Source organism: Ailuropoda melanoleuca, chromosome 2, assembly GCF_002007445.2.
Source record: "Ailuropoda melanoleuca isolate Jingjing chromosome 2, ASM200744v2, whole genome shotgun sequence".
Lineage (NCBI taxonomy): Eukaryota > Metazoa > Chordata > Mammalia > Carnivora > Ursidae > Ailuropoda > Ailuropoda melanoleuca.
In genome coordinates, this window is record NC_048219.1 from 115,956,613 (window position 1) to 115,974,286 (window position 17,674).

The following is a 17,674-nucleotide window of genomic DNA, read 5'->3' on the forward strand; positions in this document are numbered from 1 at the left end:
CATGGGGCTCCCTGCTCTGCGGGGAACCTGCTTCTCCCTCTCTTTCTACTGCTCCTCCTGCTTGTGCACTCTCACTCTGTCAAATAAATAAATTAAATCTTAAAAAAAAAAAAGCGGGATTCACCTGATAGCCCTAAGAAGAGGCAGAACAGGCATGTCACCAAAGTCATCATGCAGTGGAAATTTTAAATATTTTCTGATGAGAGACAGGGAGGGGAAGCTTGAGAAAATTTTCTAATCGTAAGGGATAAGTAATTTATAACAAAACTTGCAAAGAGGAAGCAATAAAAAATTGATAGTTGTATATAATATTGGTTCACTCAGGAATTGTGATAGCAAGTCCCAGAAAAGGGAGATAATCAAAATGATTTTTAGGTTCTGAGTTACAAACGCTGGAAACTCCTCTTCCTGTTCCTAGAATAAGTTTTATAGGAGCAGGGGCGCCTGGGTGGCTCAGCGGTTAAGCGTCTGCCTTCGGCTCAGGGNCCTCAGTACTTACTGGAAGAGCAAAAAATGTTATAGGCAAACAGAGCTGGCCGCTGAGCTTTTTAATCTCAAAACGAGTTACAGATCAAAGAGTTGGACATTTTTCAGTGTAAAGCGGCAAGTTGTAATGCCACTGATATGTCTGGGACTCTTGTAAGAAATTCCTGAACACCACATAGTCCTGGCGAAGCTGGTCTGTTTTATCAGTGCTGGTTAATACTATCCTGCTAATTACGAATATAACCAACAACCCTAGCTGCACATTTCTAATAATCTCATAAAGTTTTTGAACTGGCAGTTCTAATTTGCGATTCTGCTGCAATGGTGCTCTATAACCACAAGTAAAAACCTCTCTGCTCTAGTTTCTCCAGCTGCAAAATGAAGGAATTAGACTGAAGATCACTAAGGGCTTTTTTTATTTCTTCGGTCCTCTCTCAGTTCTGAGTCTATTCTTTTATAAGAAAAAGTCAACTGCCTAAAACCGAAAACAAAACAAATTTGTCTGCATTTAAATGTGGGTGATATTTTTCTCTGATTTCCCTATTCCAGATAACGGTACAATTTTAAAACTTAGGCATTTCTTTGAGTTCATTCTCCCCCTTGTCTTCCATTTCCAACAGAATTCATCACCTAATCCTGAATATTCCACTTTCCTATTGTCTCTTGCTTATGTCTTTTCAAATCCATTCTCACCGACTGAGATAGAAGCTCCCTCTTCAATTAGCAGAAAATAATTATAACATACACTTCAGGATTTGGTATTAGAAAATGAGTTTTGGTATTATAAAAATGAAATGTGGTGGTTTTGAATAGACCCTACTTCTCTCCATAGAATCACGGGGTCTGTTCAGGGTATTGGCTGATATTTTACAGAGCCGATCTGCACTGGGTTTGAATGGGATGAGTGTCCCAAACAGATAAATCAGTTCTCTACATGCAGATAAATTCAGAACGGCAGTCAATACTTGTGAACTTAGAGTTAGCTGATAGGAACAGGAAGCAATGGACTGGACACTGAATTTCAAACAAGAAAGATATTTCTATGGATATACAAAAATACAATGCAATGGAGAGAAGAGGTGTTAAATTGCTCTTTCTTCTCTTGTTGCCCACTAATTATATATGAATCATAATGTGTGGTCAAGGGGAAAATAAGAGAAGAACTTCTACCATTCTCATTTTGTGGCTGTCTACAGAAAAGGACCAAGACTTCAGCGTAGAACAATAGGCAAGAATGAACGAGGGGCAAGTGTTTGTGCAACTAATGAGCTTACCTTTATTAAAGAGAATTGTAACTAGATTTCCTAAATTGAATTCTCGCTATTATATCTGCTAATTTTTTTAAGTTCCATATTTAATAGTACTGATACACAAAATTAGAATCTTCTAAGACAAAAAGTGATAATTATTTAAGAACTAGTTTCATAGGAATACTTATTGATAAAAATAAATTTGTATGTAACATTGAGTCAAATATAGTAAGAACAAAAACAACTAAACTTAAGGAAAGCTTATGATTTCCAATCACTCCCAGAAATACCTCTGCAGATAGCTGCTTGTTAGTACAAACCTTGTGAGATGTCAGAAAGGTCTACAATTCACCTTACATTAAGCCCAAAGTACAGTAGCCTCACGGCATACATGCCAAGAGCACACATATAGATAGTACTTGGATTTCACATTCTTAGCAATATTTCTAATAGAATTTGGCACTTAGTCCAACATGGTAAAGATAAGTCAATACTAGAGCGACACTGGTTTTTCTTCTTATTATTATTTTTTAATTCTAAGTTGACATAAAGCAAATATCTGTTGCTTCTAAAATTACTGAAGTTATACAGGACCACAATTCGGGACAAAGTTCTCACTCTCCAGAAAATTAAATAAATTACATAGAGATTAATGAAAGTACTAAAGCTATTTTAAGAATGAATACATAAATTAAAGACAATAATAATAACAATAATAACAAGTACCATTTATTTCATGCTCACTATGCTTCAAGCATTTTAACAAGTACCTTACATTTGTATCTCATTTGATTTTCACAGCAGCCCAATGAAAAATATCCCTAAACTAAAATATAACGAATTATTCCCCCTACTTAATAGATGAGGTAGGGAAACAGATGTGTGAAAGGTCAAACAACTTTCTCGATATTGACCAAGTGGTTAGCAAAAATGGTGGTACTGAAACATAGCTGTGCCTGAGATCAATTGCCTGTGTCAATTTTCTTAGGCACTATACCATTCCCTGCCCAAAGGGACTGAAGGGATTTAGTTACTGAACTCCGAGAAGACAAAGGAAGGAGTAATTCAATAAATTCCTGCTTATCCAGAAAAAAGAGTTCAAAAGATCTGATATTTTCACAAATTCTGCACTCAGTTTTTATAAGATGGTAACAAATGACAAGAAACAGATATCTTGGATTTACTTGGCAAAAATAAATTTGAGCTTTGTCAAGTATGTCAAGGAAAAGAGCAAATCCAACCAAAACATCTAGAAATGCAGGTCAATATAACAAATCACACATTCTCAATAAACCACTGGGGTAAGAGTGGACACTTCCTGCTGGTCAGCTCCATCTAAATGACCTGCCAACATCTTAGACTGAACATATAAAACTCTGAATTCACCATCTTTATGCAAGCAAATCTATTTCTTAATTCTAATAGAACAGATATTCTCCTAGTCACTATAATTAACATTCCGAGATTATCCAAGACCATTTCTCCATCCAGTAAGTTGTCACTATCAACTTGCCAAGTCTATAACCAGCATATTGACGGCTGTGTCCTCTTTCTCATCTGTATGCTGCTTTCTGAGCTCAAGTCTTCAGTAACCTATTCTAATATTTTTTAAAACTGTTTCTCTGCTTCCTATTTCCTTTACCATCAAAACTCTATTTAATACCAAATTCCATTTCATGACCTAACAGTGGCTCCCAAATGATGATAGGCTAAAGTCCAAATTCTTCAGCCTTAATTCTCATCTCTAATCTTGCTACCTTTTCGCCCAATTGAGTCAAAAGTAATTAATCTCTTCTAAACCCAATGATCATTCATCACCATAGATCTGGTTATAACTATTCTCTCTCCATAATGTGTGCTTGCATGTATCCTAACCTACTCTCCTTTCCCTCATAGGAAGAAATAACATGGCATTAATGGAAGCAGCATATTGAAGCCAGACAGTTTCGGTAGCTGTGCAATTTCAGGCAAGCTTAACCTTCTGAACCTCATTTCTCCCACTTGTAAAATGAGGATAATAGTACCTAGCTTGCAGGAGTTTGGTAAAGATTAGAAGTAATATACATAAAGTGCATGTCCAGAAAAGGCAGTTGATAAATTAGAGCCACTATTATTATGCCCAAAGCTGAGCTCGTCTTTAATGCCCAGGTTAAATGCCATAAAAAGCACTTGCTTTTCTTGTTTTTCCCTATCTTAAGCTTAAAGATACCTGATTATGCCTATCATTTCTACAAAGCTCTTATGATTAAGGTCCCTACCTTATATATCCTTATATCCTAGAATACCTTCTATTTACCATACAAATAGCAAGCTTTTAATAAATGTTGGGTGAAGAAGGCATGAATAAACCTCAAAGAATTACATTACTGTTAAGTATATTTTATTGCATCTGATTACTTTGAAACATATTTTTAAAGAATTTCCTATAAAGTCTTTTATCTGGAATTTCTGTGGGAATAAGCTATTCTGGGTAAGAGATTATTCTGGCAGTTTACTGCTGAATGATACATTCCAAAATAGTTTACTTTTTAGTGGAAAACTATCTAAAACACTCCCCAGCATTCTTCACAAGAACACTGAACAACTACAATGACTTCTGTACCGATCACCCCACTCACCATTCCACACTCTAGCACCATGAGGAATGCATACATATCACAGGTGTCAGGCAGATGTGGAAACAGCCCATGTGACTTTCTATTTCTTGCACTGCTGAATTATTCCCTCTCATGCGCTGTGGTTATGTGGATTGATAGGGTATAAGACAGTCCTTACCCTTATTTGAATTCAGATCGTCAGATATTCTATAAAATTGTTAGGGTTTTCGAAATTTTGTTCCCCCTCACTTTTGAGGCTGGAATCATACTGGGTGGGTGAGCTTATCAAAAAGCCTATCAAACAGATAACCAAAATGGTGATGATAGGAGTATAAATAAAATCACTAACATTTACTGAACATTACTAGGTGGTAGGCATGGAGCTCAGTCAGCACATTGTAATAATTATCTCAATTGGCATAATAAATCTAAGAGATAGGTACTCTTTCGATTACCTTTTTACAGATGGGAAAACTGAAGTTCTAGGACGTTAAGTGATTTGCTTCAGACTGAGCAGTAGTAGTAAGTGATATAAGACAAACTAGATTGCTGTACACCACCCTGCTGTCTCCCACTTTTGATTCAGTGTTTCCCCAAATGGAATGATGGAATAAGGGCTTTTTAGGAAGATAATCAAAGCTTGACCCTTTAAACATCAAAGTTATTTATCTGAAATCTTTCTAACATGCATTGTACATAGAGTCCTCACGTAATAAACAGAATATATCACATAAATTGTTCTTGCCTGGATGGATCCACACTGATGATCATTCATTATGCTATAGGAAGCTCAGTCATAGCCTCTAAGCCCAGTGAGGGGAAGAGATCCTAAGTGAATGAACCTTTTGCTGAATTCTCCTATGGTTGAGTTTATTGAATGACACTCATCCTCATTTTGTAGCAGCCCTGCTCCATGACTCCTTTTGGAGAGATGATGTAGTCCCTAGCTAAGCATGTTCTGATTTTTAATTATTTCTCTACCCCATGCTCTGTGGCCTTTGCTTCTTGCTTACTTTGCTTACTTTGAACAGGACAATGAGGAATTAAAAAAAAAAAAATGTACCTCGAGTCTTTGATGTCTGAAGCCAAACATTCTCTTTACTTGAGAACAGGGGTAAATCATCTTATAAAAGGACAGTTTTTGTGGCGGCTGCTGCTGAATTTAGAGCACTTCTTTTGGGTGAGGTTATTGTTGTTGTATAAATTGAAGAGAACAGAAATCTAATTGCAGTAATTAGGCATTAACATGAATGATAATTTCATTAAAAATACATTTTGAGTAAGCAAGAGTTTGTTCTTTGTAACTTCAGGCCAACAAAGGAACTGTGTGTGTGTGTATGTATATATATATATATATATATATATATATATATATATATGCTGAAACCAAACTCTTTTCTTAACAAGAATAGTAAGAGGAAGATGGTTAGAATATAACACAGCATGAAAGATTTGCATTAGATATAAAGAAGATTTCGTGAAAGTGAGTGGTGTTAAACATTGGAATGATTTATCAAAAGTTTTTTTTTTTAGTACAGTGATTCTATAAAAATTTTTTTAAATGACATTCAAATGAAACACATTTTTGCATTCATTTTGAAGAGCCAAAATAATTGTTAGCAAATATGGATACGTTTAAATTTGTAAAAGCAAAACTCTTCTTCTCCTTCAAATCTAGATCAATATTCAAGAAGAAAGTACCCACTTCATTAGTTCATAGAGCAATGGCAGTATTTTATTAATATGTCTAACTCAGACTTAAAATATCTGAGAAATATGACCACATGTGGTAAGAAGATTAAGGTGTTTCATGGCAACCCCCCCCAAACAAAGCAGAACTCTTTTGACTACAGAAAACATAGTTTTCTGTGGGGAGCCACGGGGGCTGCCTTCTGTCCTATCAATCCACAAATTCTCAAATTACAGATCTGCTGTTGTTTTCTGACACATCTGCTTTGCAATGTAAAATAGTGTTGCTGTTTTTTTTAATAAGAATTCTTCAAAAAGCCCTTAGGCTCCTTGCCTTTGTTTGCACAGCCTGAGAGTTTTCATTTAAAGTTTTCACACTGTTTTTCAAATTCTCCATTTTTGTTTCTAAAATAGTTACATGAAGTCCATAGACCTCTGTTTTGGCTTCACATTTTAGCTACATGGAAAAGGTGGAGAGAAACATGTAGAGAAATTCTTAGGGTTTCAATAACTGATATTACTCCAAATGACCAACATTGTTTTCCTCTCTCCTTTGCTGTCAAAAATGCTGGAGGAGGAAAGCAGAGATGCTTTTCATATAATTCCTGTCCCCAGGATATAAAATCTACTATGAAATAAGGAAACTCACAGGTAAAATCTACTATTGTTTATTCAGGCAACTCTGACAATCCAGTACTGTGGAAAATAGGAATGCATAATGAAATGATTACAGAAGCATATGAAATTCTTCTCTATTGATCACAACAAGATTGATACTTGATATTCTCTGTGGTGACTAAATGGGACCTGAACCACAGAAAAAGCTGATTTTTCCATCTAAAGTATACACTCTTCAATCTGCTCCAAATCTAAACTTCAACTCCTAAGGAAATACCATCCACTCATCCCTTCATTAAAAAATAAATGGATGATTTTTTATTATGGTCTCCACTGGAAACACACATATTTGATCTTTTTATATCAATTATGTATAACTATAATAAAGAAATTTAAACTTTTTTCACCATATAATGGCACTAAGAAGGCAAACGTGATAAATACATACAATTATCAGGATTTGACAGTCTTGAGCCTTTATCTCTCTTCACCTTTAATCCAACCAAATGTTATTTGAAGCAGATGATATCCACTTTGATATTCCCTCCTCAGCTCCCTGATGGAATTCCTTAGGAAGACCTGATCATTTTCAAGGATAAGAAATACTACTTTGTAATACACTGTATTTGTATAATACATTCTTATGTGATCCAATTTGTCGAGAGTGAGGATAATCTCGTTCTATGAAAATCATGAATGGTCCCTCAGTACCAAATCTTGTAGGGGAGAGAGATGGAAGTGTGATGATGTGCCGACACAGTCAACTCCACCCCAAACATCTAACGTGATGGATCAGACGGGGCCCGATAAGACAGGTGTCATGCTACAAGCTAACTTGTAAGGGAAGAGAGTTTGGATAAATGAGAGATATTTACAAATAGAAAAAAATGGTTTTCTGATCCAGAAGTAATGGTCTGAGCCTACAGCTGTTCCTTTGATGACATAGTCTTCCCATTCTGCTTCTTTAGGCCTATTTCAATTTACTGTCAGAATTGTTTTTAAAATTTCTCATTCCTCTTCAGGTATCCTCTTTTTCAAAACTTCAACCTTTTAAAAGTCTGCTTTCTAAAGCCTTGAGTCCTTTCTTTCATAATATTACCATAAGATGCTCCCTTTTATTCAATATTTCTGTCAATTCTCTTTTCTAAATCATTTGTTCTTCACTGGTCAGAGTCAAGTACCAGAGACCTGAACCTCTTTTAGGGGGACAAGCAATATAGAAAAAATGGCAAGAATTTGGGTTCTACTACCCTATGACCCAGCCATTGCACTACTGGGTGTTTACCCCAAAGATACAGACGTAGTAAAGAGAAGGGCCATATACCCCAATGTTCATAGCAGCATTGTCCACAATAGCCAAATCATGGAAGGAGCCGAGATGCCCTTCAACAGATGACTGGATTAAGAAGCTGTGGTCCATATATACAATGGAATATTACTCAGCTATCAGAAAGAACGAATTCTCAACATTTGCTGCAACATGGACGGCACTGGAGGAGATAATGCTAAGTGAAATAAGTCAAGCAGAGAAAGACAATTATCATATGATTTCTCTCATCTATGGAACATAAGAACTAGGAGGATCGGTAGGGGAAGAAAGGGATAAAGAAAAGGGGGGTAATCAGAAGGGGGAATGAAACATGAGAGACTATGGACTATGAGAAACAAACTGAAGACTTCAGAGGGGAGGGGGTGGGGGAATGGGATAGACTGGTGATGGGTAGTAAGGAGGGCACGTATTGCATGGTGCACTGGGTGTTATACGCAACTAATGAAGCATCAAACTTTACATCGGAATCTGGGGATGTACTGTATGGTGATTAACATAATATAATAAAATTAAAAAAAAAAAAGAATTTGCGTTCTAAAATCAGATTAAAAAATGTTTGACTTCTTGTTCTACCTTTACTATCTGTATGACCGTAGGCAAAAAGTTATTTACATTCTCTGTGGCTGAGTTTCTGCAACTATAAATGGAAAATAGCTTTCAGAATTGTTGGAAGAACAAAATGCTAAAATACGTATAACAGGCTTAGCACAATGCAGGACTAAAATAAGAATCAGTAAGGTTAGCTGTTACGGTTAATTCTACCTTCTAAAGATGACCCTGTCAGGAAGCAAGGTGCAAATCCCTCCGATGTTCTGATTTCATTACAGTGAGACTTGCACAAAGGCCTGGATACATAAAATCCCCTAGTTGTACCAGGCCTTGCCTGTTTGGCAGTTAGGTGACCTAGAGTCGGAAAATGCTGGCTTCCTCTAGCCAATGTCTGGCTCTGTTGGCTGCAGGACTGCTTCTTTATTCTTTCCATCACACACCCAGCAGCACCATGGACTTCTACATGAAATCTGCCTTCTTGATATATCCAGTGAAATTTCCTTAATTTCCAAGCCAACCTATACTCTCTAACACAGAATAGGCTTCCCACTCATGAGTCTCACCTCATCAAGTCTTAAAATCATATTTATCTCCTGGCGTGCTACAGGACGAATGTCTGGAGTCCTCTGGAATTCGTACGTGGAAATCCTGCCCTGCCCCCATGTATGATGGTGTTAGGAGGCAAGGACTTTGGGAGATAATCACATCATGAGGGTAGATCCCTCATTGATGGGATTAGTATCTTTATAAAAAAAAGACTCCAGAGAGCTCTCTCGCTCCCTCCATCATGTAAGAACCCAGCAGGAACAGAGAAAACAGACCTTCCCCAGACACCAAATCTGCCAGAGCTTCAATCTCGGCCTTGCCTGGCTCCAGAACTATAAGAAATAAATTCCTGCTGTTGATTAGCCACCCAGTCTACGGTATTCTGTTACAGCAGCCCAAACAGGCTAGCGCATGGTATTAATACTGCAAAATCTGTCTTGTTGACCACTGATCATCTGGCAGGCCTAGATGCCTTCAGAACCAAAGGAGCTTGGGTATGCGCCCCAGCAGCAAAGGGAGATTTGGTCCATAAAATGGCTCCAATCAGGAAGACCTAAAAAAGATGGTCACCTACGCTAACAGATATTACCACTGGGAAGGGTTTAGATGTGTACTGTCTTCCTTTAGGTGAATACGGCTCACATACATCCTAGAGCGAGGCATGAGGTTTACCTTCATTTGCTGTTATTTATCATTTCTGCCAAAAGTGAGTTATGCATTTCCCTCCATTCTCACACAGAATTTACTGGCTATCATTTCATCTTTTTTAATACATCACAGTCATCCTTGTGATGCACAAGCTGTACAGTCGTGGAGGAATGTCTGCAAGGAGTCTTCAACGTGCGCAGTTGCCTGCCCTGCCATAGAATGGCTCCAGGCTGCTATGCTTTTTCACTTCTCTTTCTTTTTAATAGTTTATCTCTCTCCTCCCTTGTTGTCGAGCTGTCAGTCAGCTGTCACTTTTTACTGCTGTCAGTGAGCCTGCCTCTATCACACCCCCAATGTGATGCTGCTAATGTGCTGTCAGCTGAGAAATCAGATAATCACGACCTCTGAAACTGTATTCACAATAAGTGGTGGGCTGAGCAAGGGATGGAGATTCTGAGATATGAGTTCCAGTTCTTGCTTTGTTTGTATCTAGCTGTGTGGTTACCAGGAGACACTTAACTTCTCTGAACCTTGGTGCTCTCATCCACAAAATGACGAGCAGAATCTGTGTGTGTGTGTGTGTGTGTGTGTGACACAGAGAGAGAGAGACAGAGATAGAGAGAGACAAAGAGACAGGAAAGGAAAGAGATCTCGCCCACAGTGGATCCTAACTTTCTCTGGCTACCAGAAAGAACAAAAGAAACTTTTCTGTGAGTTAGCAGAATGCAGGATGGGGTACCACTGACCCTTTAATTGTCAAATTCAAGGATATTATTCAACCTTACTTCTCTGAATTCACTACTGACCATCTTCTTAAAGCCCTCTTCCCTTTGCTCCAGAGGATAATTCTCTCAGTGTTGACCTCCTGACTCTTTTTTCTTCTCTTTTCAATCCTGGGCTCTTCCTCCACCAACCCCGTAAGTGCTAAGAGTGCCAAAGGCCAGTCTGAAGTTCAAAGCCAGGGTAATGATGAGAAACCAGCAACAAGCCTGAGAAGTAGCAACCTGTGTGTCCTAGAAACCAACTGAAGAATGTGTCATAGTGTGTAAAATGCTGCTCATATGTTAAGTAAGATGAGCACTGAAAATTGACCACAGGATTTAGAGAGGCATGGAAGTCATAGGTAACCTTGACAAAAACAGTTTCAGTGAAGTAGCTAGAAGATAGAACAGTAGGAATAAAATTGGAAGCAAGTATAAACAACTCTTTCAGGAGGTTTTACTACTAACAGAGAAAAAGAAGACAGGCAGTAGCAGAAGAGAGAAGTGGAATCAAGAAATAACTTTTTTTATTTTAAAGATGTAAAACAAACAGCATTTTTCTTATACTAATATTAATGACCTGGAAGACAGGAAAACTGATGATGCAGAACAGAGAAGGACAAATTGCTAGGACAGAAGTCCTTAGGTATGCAAGAAGGATGGACTCTTGTGGAGGCAAAGACCCCACACAGAAGCAAAGTCAATTCATCCATATTAAAAGGTATGAAGAAAAAGAATATGCACCCAGAAGCACATGGATGGGCAGACGTGGTAGTGGCAGCATACAGAAATTCTCTGCCGATTGCTTCTATTTTCTCAGTCATAATTGGAGAATGAAGATAGGATATTTGGTATCAGACGTTTACAAAGCAAGAAAAATGCATGCTTAGTTATCTAGAAGATAGGAAATGTGGTCTGCTTGCCATGCAGCTCGGAGGGACCAGATGCATTTAGAGTAGACCTATAAGTACAGCTGGAGGATTTTCTCCTAATCAAATTAAAGGAAAAGTGCAAAAAAATTGAGAGTATATTCAAGACAGCAAGGATGATGATCAAATATGGAGATTGAGCTCAAGAAGGAAGGAGGACATTTAAGACAAGAAAAAAATCAAAAGTAAGGAGTTGGCCCCATCAATAGATGGTAGGTTCCTATGAGGCCCAAAGACTGAGTCAGGATGACAAAGAGAATAATAAATGAACCTCTTTATTTATATTAGGCTGCTCTTTTGGCAGGGTACTTCCGTAATTTCATGTGCTGATTAAGAAATGGCAGAGAGAAAGAGAGTACTTTATATTCAGGTGGCAATAAATGTGCTAGGTTATATAACAATGGGAGTGGGGAAGTTAATAAGATGAAGTAGTCTTTCCAGCGGCGGGGAGGTGGCTATTACATACCAGGCACTATGCTAGGCATTCTGCACGTGCATTATTTCCTTTAGTCACTACACAATGCCTATGAGGTGACAAGGTAAATATAATCATAACATTAAAGAACCTAAGTTCAGGGTCATTACACTTACATAGGTCACAGAGCTAGTAAGTAGTAGTCAAGACTCAAATACACGTATGTACACCTCCAGCCATTAAGAGCTTGCCCATCTCCGAATGTTTAATACATATAAGGATAGTTTCTTTTTTTTTGAAGATATTTATTTATTTATTTATTTGAGAGAGAGAGAGAGCGCATGAGCAGGGGGAGGGGCAGACAGAGAGGGGAGAGAGAGAGACTCTCAAGCAGACTGCCTGCTGAGCATGGAGCCTGATACGGGGCTTGATCTCACGACCCTGAGATCATGACCTGAGCCGAAACCAAGAGCCAGACCCTTAACTGAATGAGCCACCCTGGCACCCCAAATATATATAATCATAGTTTTAAGTGATATTTTTTCTTGCAACTATTTTTCTGGTCTTTGAGAAAGACAAGGCAGTGAGGAGTAAGGAGGGCAATAGGTAACAGCAGTTGCCACAAAGCTCAATATTACTGACGTCCTAATGTGACTGACATGTTCTGAATTTTAACTGTTAAGTTTAGAAATCCTCATATTTTTTTGCTGAAATACAGCTTTTCCCCTTCTCTGACTAATATCCATTATAGTATACACTATTATAGCACATTAGATTAATAATTTAATTATATCTTCTACTTTGTGTTTACTTGAATTTATTTTTGCCATGACCAAACAATATTTATATAGGGAGAAAGACAGAAGCATTCAAAAGTTGTTTTTTTTAATCACCTTGCTTATGTTGCCCTTGGAATTACTAAATATTTTTCAACATCTCAACAAAATAATACTCTTTTAAGACTGCAGGCATTAGAATGATTGTCATTCATGCAAATAATCACTTACTTACACTATATGAGTTTGGGTTGGATAAAGCAAATTACCATTTGAAAATAATTCAAATAACACTCTGGGCTAAGACCTTGCTTATGAATGTTATCTTGGCCACAATATTTCTTAACCTTTTTCCATTTAGCTAGATTTATTTATGGTAATATAGTCCAAATTAATAAACTATTCAATTGCCATAGGTGTATTAAACATATGATGTTGTAGGAATATATCAGATGCAAATGAATTTTAAAACATATTATTTGGAATTCTATAGTGGTAATAATTAAGATGTAGTATAATCACCTACTAAGTTAAAGACGTACATTTTGAGTGTACATTATATGAAAATCTTAAAAACATGTCAAAAAAAATAAAGTTCATATTTTAAAAATATGGCCTAAAATATAAACTGTGTTATAATTAATCATAGATCTAAAGTGTAACAATTATATTTTTCAAAAGTTGAAATTCTCTCATCCCACATACTGTATATATAAATACACATTATACTGCATATACATATTTATGCATATGCATATATAACTGAAAATCAATTTTGATCTTAGTTTTGATTAGTCTGACAGTTGTCAAAACTGCAAATAAATGATTAAATGCTTTTAACAAATGACCTATAGTGATAGGAAGCTTGAACAGTAAACAGAAAATTGAATAAAAAACCATAATCCAGTCTGTGACAATAATCAGCAGTGTGAGTACAAGCCAGTCTGCTTCTCTGGGCCTCTGCTTTCTGAACTCTATAAAGTAAGAACTGGGCAAGGCTGTCTAACCTAAATTTTATGACTCACTAACTTGATTTGGTATTAGGCAGATTTTTCTTCAATGAAATATTAACTAGTAAAACACTCAAATAAATCAGCATTAAGAGTGCTGATGAGGACTACTGATCCCACAGCAAAATCTGGGTGAACTCAGTAAATCTAGAACACAGAGAGTAACGCTGACCTTCTGCATAACATGCATAGACATTAAATTGTTTCCTGCCTTCCTTTCAGGGACGGGGAAGAAACAGCTGTCCCTGAACTCTTTTTAAGGACATCTTCAGTTGCAAACAGCAGCATCCCCAGCTAGTAAGAGTCCCATTAAAGTAAACTTTCTGTTCACACGGGAGAAATATTCCTACTGGTAATAAAAACCGTTTTGCTAGGTTTAATCAGAAGTGAAAAGGAATTTGAGAATGTTCCCTTTGAGCCACATCATCCACTGCTAATTCAGGATGGGCCCAGCAACTAGGGTAATAAAAAATGTCCTTAGTAACAGAGAGAGAGAAATGGCAATTAAGTACATTTGTAACCTAATATAGAAGACCTAACTCTTTATTAAGATAATATAAATAATTAAAAAATGGAAGAAGGAAAAAAATAGAAGAAAATAGCATGGGAAATGAAAGTAACCCTAGCAGTGAAATTTAACATTGATTTACTTAGAACAGTTGCTATATACATATAAACCCATGGGCATAAGCTGAATGCAAAGGTTGAGAAATATGCTTGACAATGACTTCTGTAACAAGACAACAAATAAAGAAACAAACAGTAAGTGTCAAAAAAGCCAAAGCAGCTTGATGAGGAAACCAATAAATAACGGAAAAGAAAGGATGAACTCAATTATCAGAACTAAACATTCAGGGATCGGCTGGACACGATTATTTAAAATGTCTGTAAATCACAGCATGGTGAAATAGAACTAGATTCTCTAATTAACCATGGTTATGCTGAAAAGTTAAAATTGGCAAGAACACCACCAAGTTCTATACATTTGGGGAATAATTTATGACACAATATTGAAAACGGAGTCAAGCATACTGACCTGCTCACATCAGGAAACCTGATGGGAAAGTAAATAACTTGGCACTTGGGTCTGATGATGCCTTCCAGATCCTTGGGTCTGTGATCAGGAATCAGCTTCATAAATTTTCCAATAGAGGTGAGAAATGACTCCATATTAAAAACCGAGTTGAATACCACCACATCAGCCACCAGGCTGGAAAGGGAAGGGATAAATGCGAATGATGAACCCACATTCATTCACAGTTACTTTTTATAAGCCCCAGACCTGTGTTAATCAGAGTTTATACTGTACTTGGGTTTGCAAAGAACTCTGCATTTCCCATCAGTATTTACGAAATTGCCTGTAATAGATAACTAGTTAGCTTCATTCCCATTGTATCACATATGTTAAGATTGTTGGCATCAGGGAGGAAAGGCAAGACAGGAATTAAATGATATATTGGGATCTCATGAGGCTTCAAACAAAGTTTATTTTTCTGCAGTGTCAGGACTTTCTGTATTATCAACAACACTAAGTACAGCAGGACTTTTTTCTTTGTGGTCCACATACCCATGTTGGATTTCCATGTCAGTGATCCATGCCATTTTACACCATACTACTAACAACAGAACATCTGCCAGACATGTCAGTACCTTCAAGGAGACTAGTTCAGATAAAGTATACCTTTAAACATATGGTTAAAGTCTATTTCTTGTTTAATCCTTGCTTCAAGAAACCATTAGATTTTTTTAAGTTCTGGAACACTACAGGAAGGATTATATGGGATCTCTACAAATAACTTATTTTACTATTCTGTTATATTTGGGGTAGTCAAAGAAGAAGGACCACAACACCATGGACCTTCAGAATTAAATGAAATAAATATAATACTATCTATTATGGAAAGATTGTGTTCCTCCCTTTCATGTTTTTTAAATACAAATAATCCAAAATACATTGTTGTAAGGAAATGTGACAACAAATCTTAGGTGTCATAAATATGCCAACAGTGTTCAGAATTGCCTATAACATTTTCTTGAAGGCCAATGAACACAAATGATAACTAGAGGCAAGCCGGATAAAACCTGAATATGTAATATGTTCCCTTTATGGGTAAAACACTGATTTAATAAATAATTGGTTTGATTTTTTAAAATGGCCCTCTTTGCTGTAAGCAATGATTCAGTGTCTCAGTGTCACTGGATCTCAGTAAAATGCACACAAATGTTTTAGTGAGAAGGTATATAAGCTCAAATAGCAGTTAGTTTTATTTCAGCTTTAAAGTGATAAATTAAGAAAACGGAAAGACACATAAGTCCGTAAGACTGCAAAACACAAATGAAGAGGCAGAGCTTATAGAATAGGAATACCATAGCAAGTCCCCATTTACTGAGGACAGCCAAAGTTCCTATTATTAATACGCAGCGGGAATGTTGAACTGCCACCTTTATGCCTCCCCTGAAAATCTGCTTTTCCCTACAAGTATTTTTTTTTTTTTTTGGTTGCAACCTAGTGGAAATTTGGGGGCAGGGGTGATAACAGCACGGATAATACAAAAGAATGTCACAGAAGTGCTGACACAACAGCAAGCAATAAGGAAGCCAATATAATAATATACCAAAAGTTGAAGGATGTTTTACAGCTAGTCTGTTTTCACCATATGTCACATATTGTAATAGCGACCCACAGGTCATAATATACTGTTATGACATGTGTTCATAAGTCAGAAGGTTAGCGAAACCTCTATTTAAGGTGAGTGCTTATGTCAGTCACCTCTGAAGTCCTTAACTGCCACTTGGTCAAGAAAGAAATCCGACAGTGCCAACAAAAGCAGAAGTCAGCAAGAAAACTAAAGAAACATTTGAGGAAGCAAGACTCATACTTTTCAGAGAATCTGAAACAGGACTGCTTTCTGACACTCTTATTTTTCCTCTGGACAACTGCAAACCATTTTTTTCTCATTAAGAGTTCAACCAATGATTGAGTCTACTTCTCTCTCTCCCAGCTTGTCTATCAGTTTACCGTCTTGAGAAGAGTAATGCCGGAAAATCACATATGGGCTTTTATAGTCTCATTCCTTTTGAGCAAAAACAATCTTTTATAAAATAGAGAGATGAGGGGCAGTGAGCTAAAACTTTTTATAGACATCTGCCCTCATAGGGCAATGCAACCCAACTACTTACGCTCTTAAAAATCCAGTCTATGCTAAATTAAAGATCCAAGACAGTCTACAGAAATATTCTTTTCATGCATTTCCTCTCTGATACGAGTGGGTGTAACTTCCATTAACTTTAAAGCCACCCATAAAGGGAAAAATAGACTTAATTTTTTTCCCCAGTTATTTCTCAGGGGTAATAAACACACAGTATCAGAGGAAAAGAATGATGCTAATTCAAGAAATCAAAAGAATATTACAAATGTTTTCCATATTGATAAAGCACAAAGTGATTTTATTTTTCTTTTTAAAACATATTTCCCTTCTCTGTTTCAATATAAAATAAAGTATTTTAATTTTATTATGAAATTTCAAAACGGTTGCTGTTTTATGAGACATCTGACGTGAAGCAGTCCCACTCTATTTTGATAGCACTGCTACCTCACAATTGAAGCAGCTTGTAAAAATGATTGCAGGAAGACATTTACGAAATGCTCGAAACACAGAAATATTACCATATAGCTGTTTTTCTATGTCAACTAAACTATGGAATATGCTTGTAAGAGTTGGGAGTCTGTTTAAACACATCATCAATCCCAGTGGCTAATAACAATTAAAAAAGGTAAGTAAGATGTACCCAATCACAGCCAACCTGATTCTATTTGATTGCTGCAGTTATGTGAATAGGATCCAATCGCAAAGCCGTTTCAGAGTTGTTATTAACTTCTTTCATTAACTAAGCTTCAAGAGATACACTTTGTTGAAGTAACAACAGAGAAGGACCATCACCTTTGAAATGTCATGGTATTTTAAGGCTGTGCAATTTCAGAAGATTCAATGAGGGAAAGAAAAAAGAACCAACCACCTAAAGATTCATTTTCCATAGTCTTCTCTTATAAACAATAAGAAAAAAAGGAC

The 17,674-nt window shown here is 36.8% G+C and overlaps 1 protein-coding gene across 13 annotated transcripts in view; it reads right to left on the minus strand.

The window, feature by feature from the left end:
* Positions 1-17,674, minus strand: part of GTDC1 (glycosyltransferase like domain containing 1) — a 374,816-nt gene that overhangs the window by 175,228 nt on the left and 181,914 nt on the right. For 12 of the 13 annotated variants that reach the window (XR_004623455.1, XM_034654521.1, XM_034654520.1 and 9 more), the window contains one exon: positions 14,641-14,814. The exons of the other annotated variant lie outside the window; for it this stretch is intronic. Coding sequence is in view for 11 of the 12 variants with exons in the window: in XM_034654521.1 (XP_034510412.1) it covers positions 14,641-14,814 (174 nt within the window). In the remaining variant the exon portion in view is untranslated. The remainder of the gene's footprint in view (positions 1-14,640; positions 14,815-17,674) is intronic. 13 annotated transcript variants of the gene reach the window in all.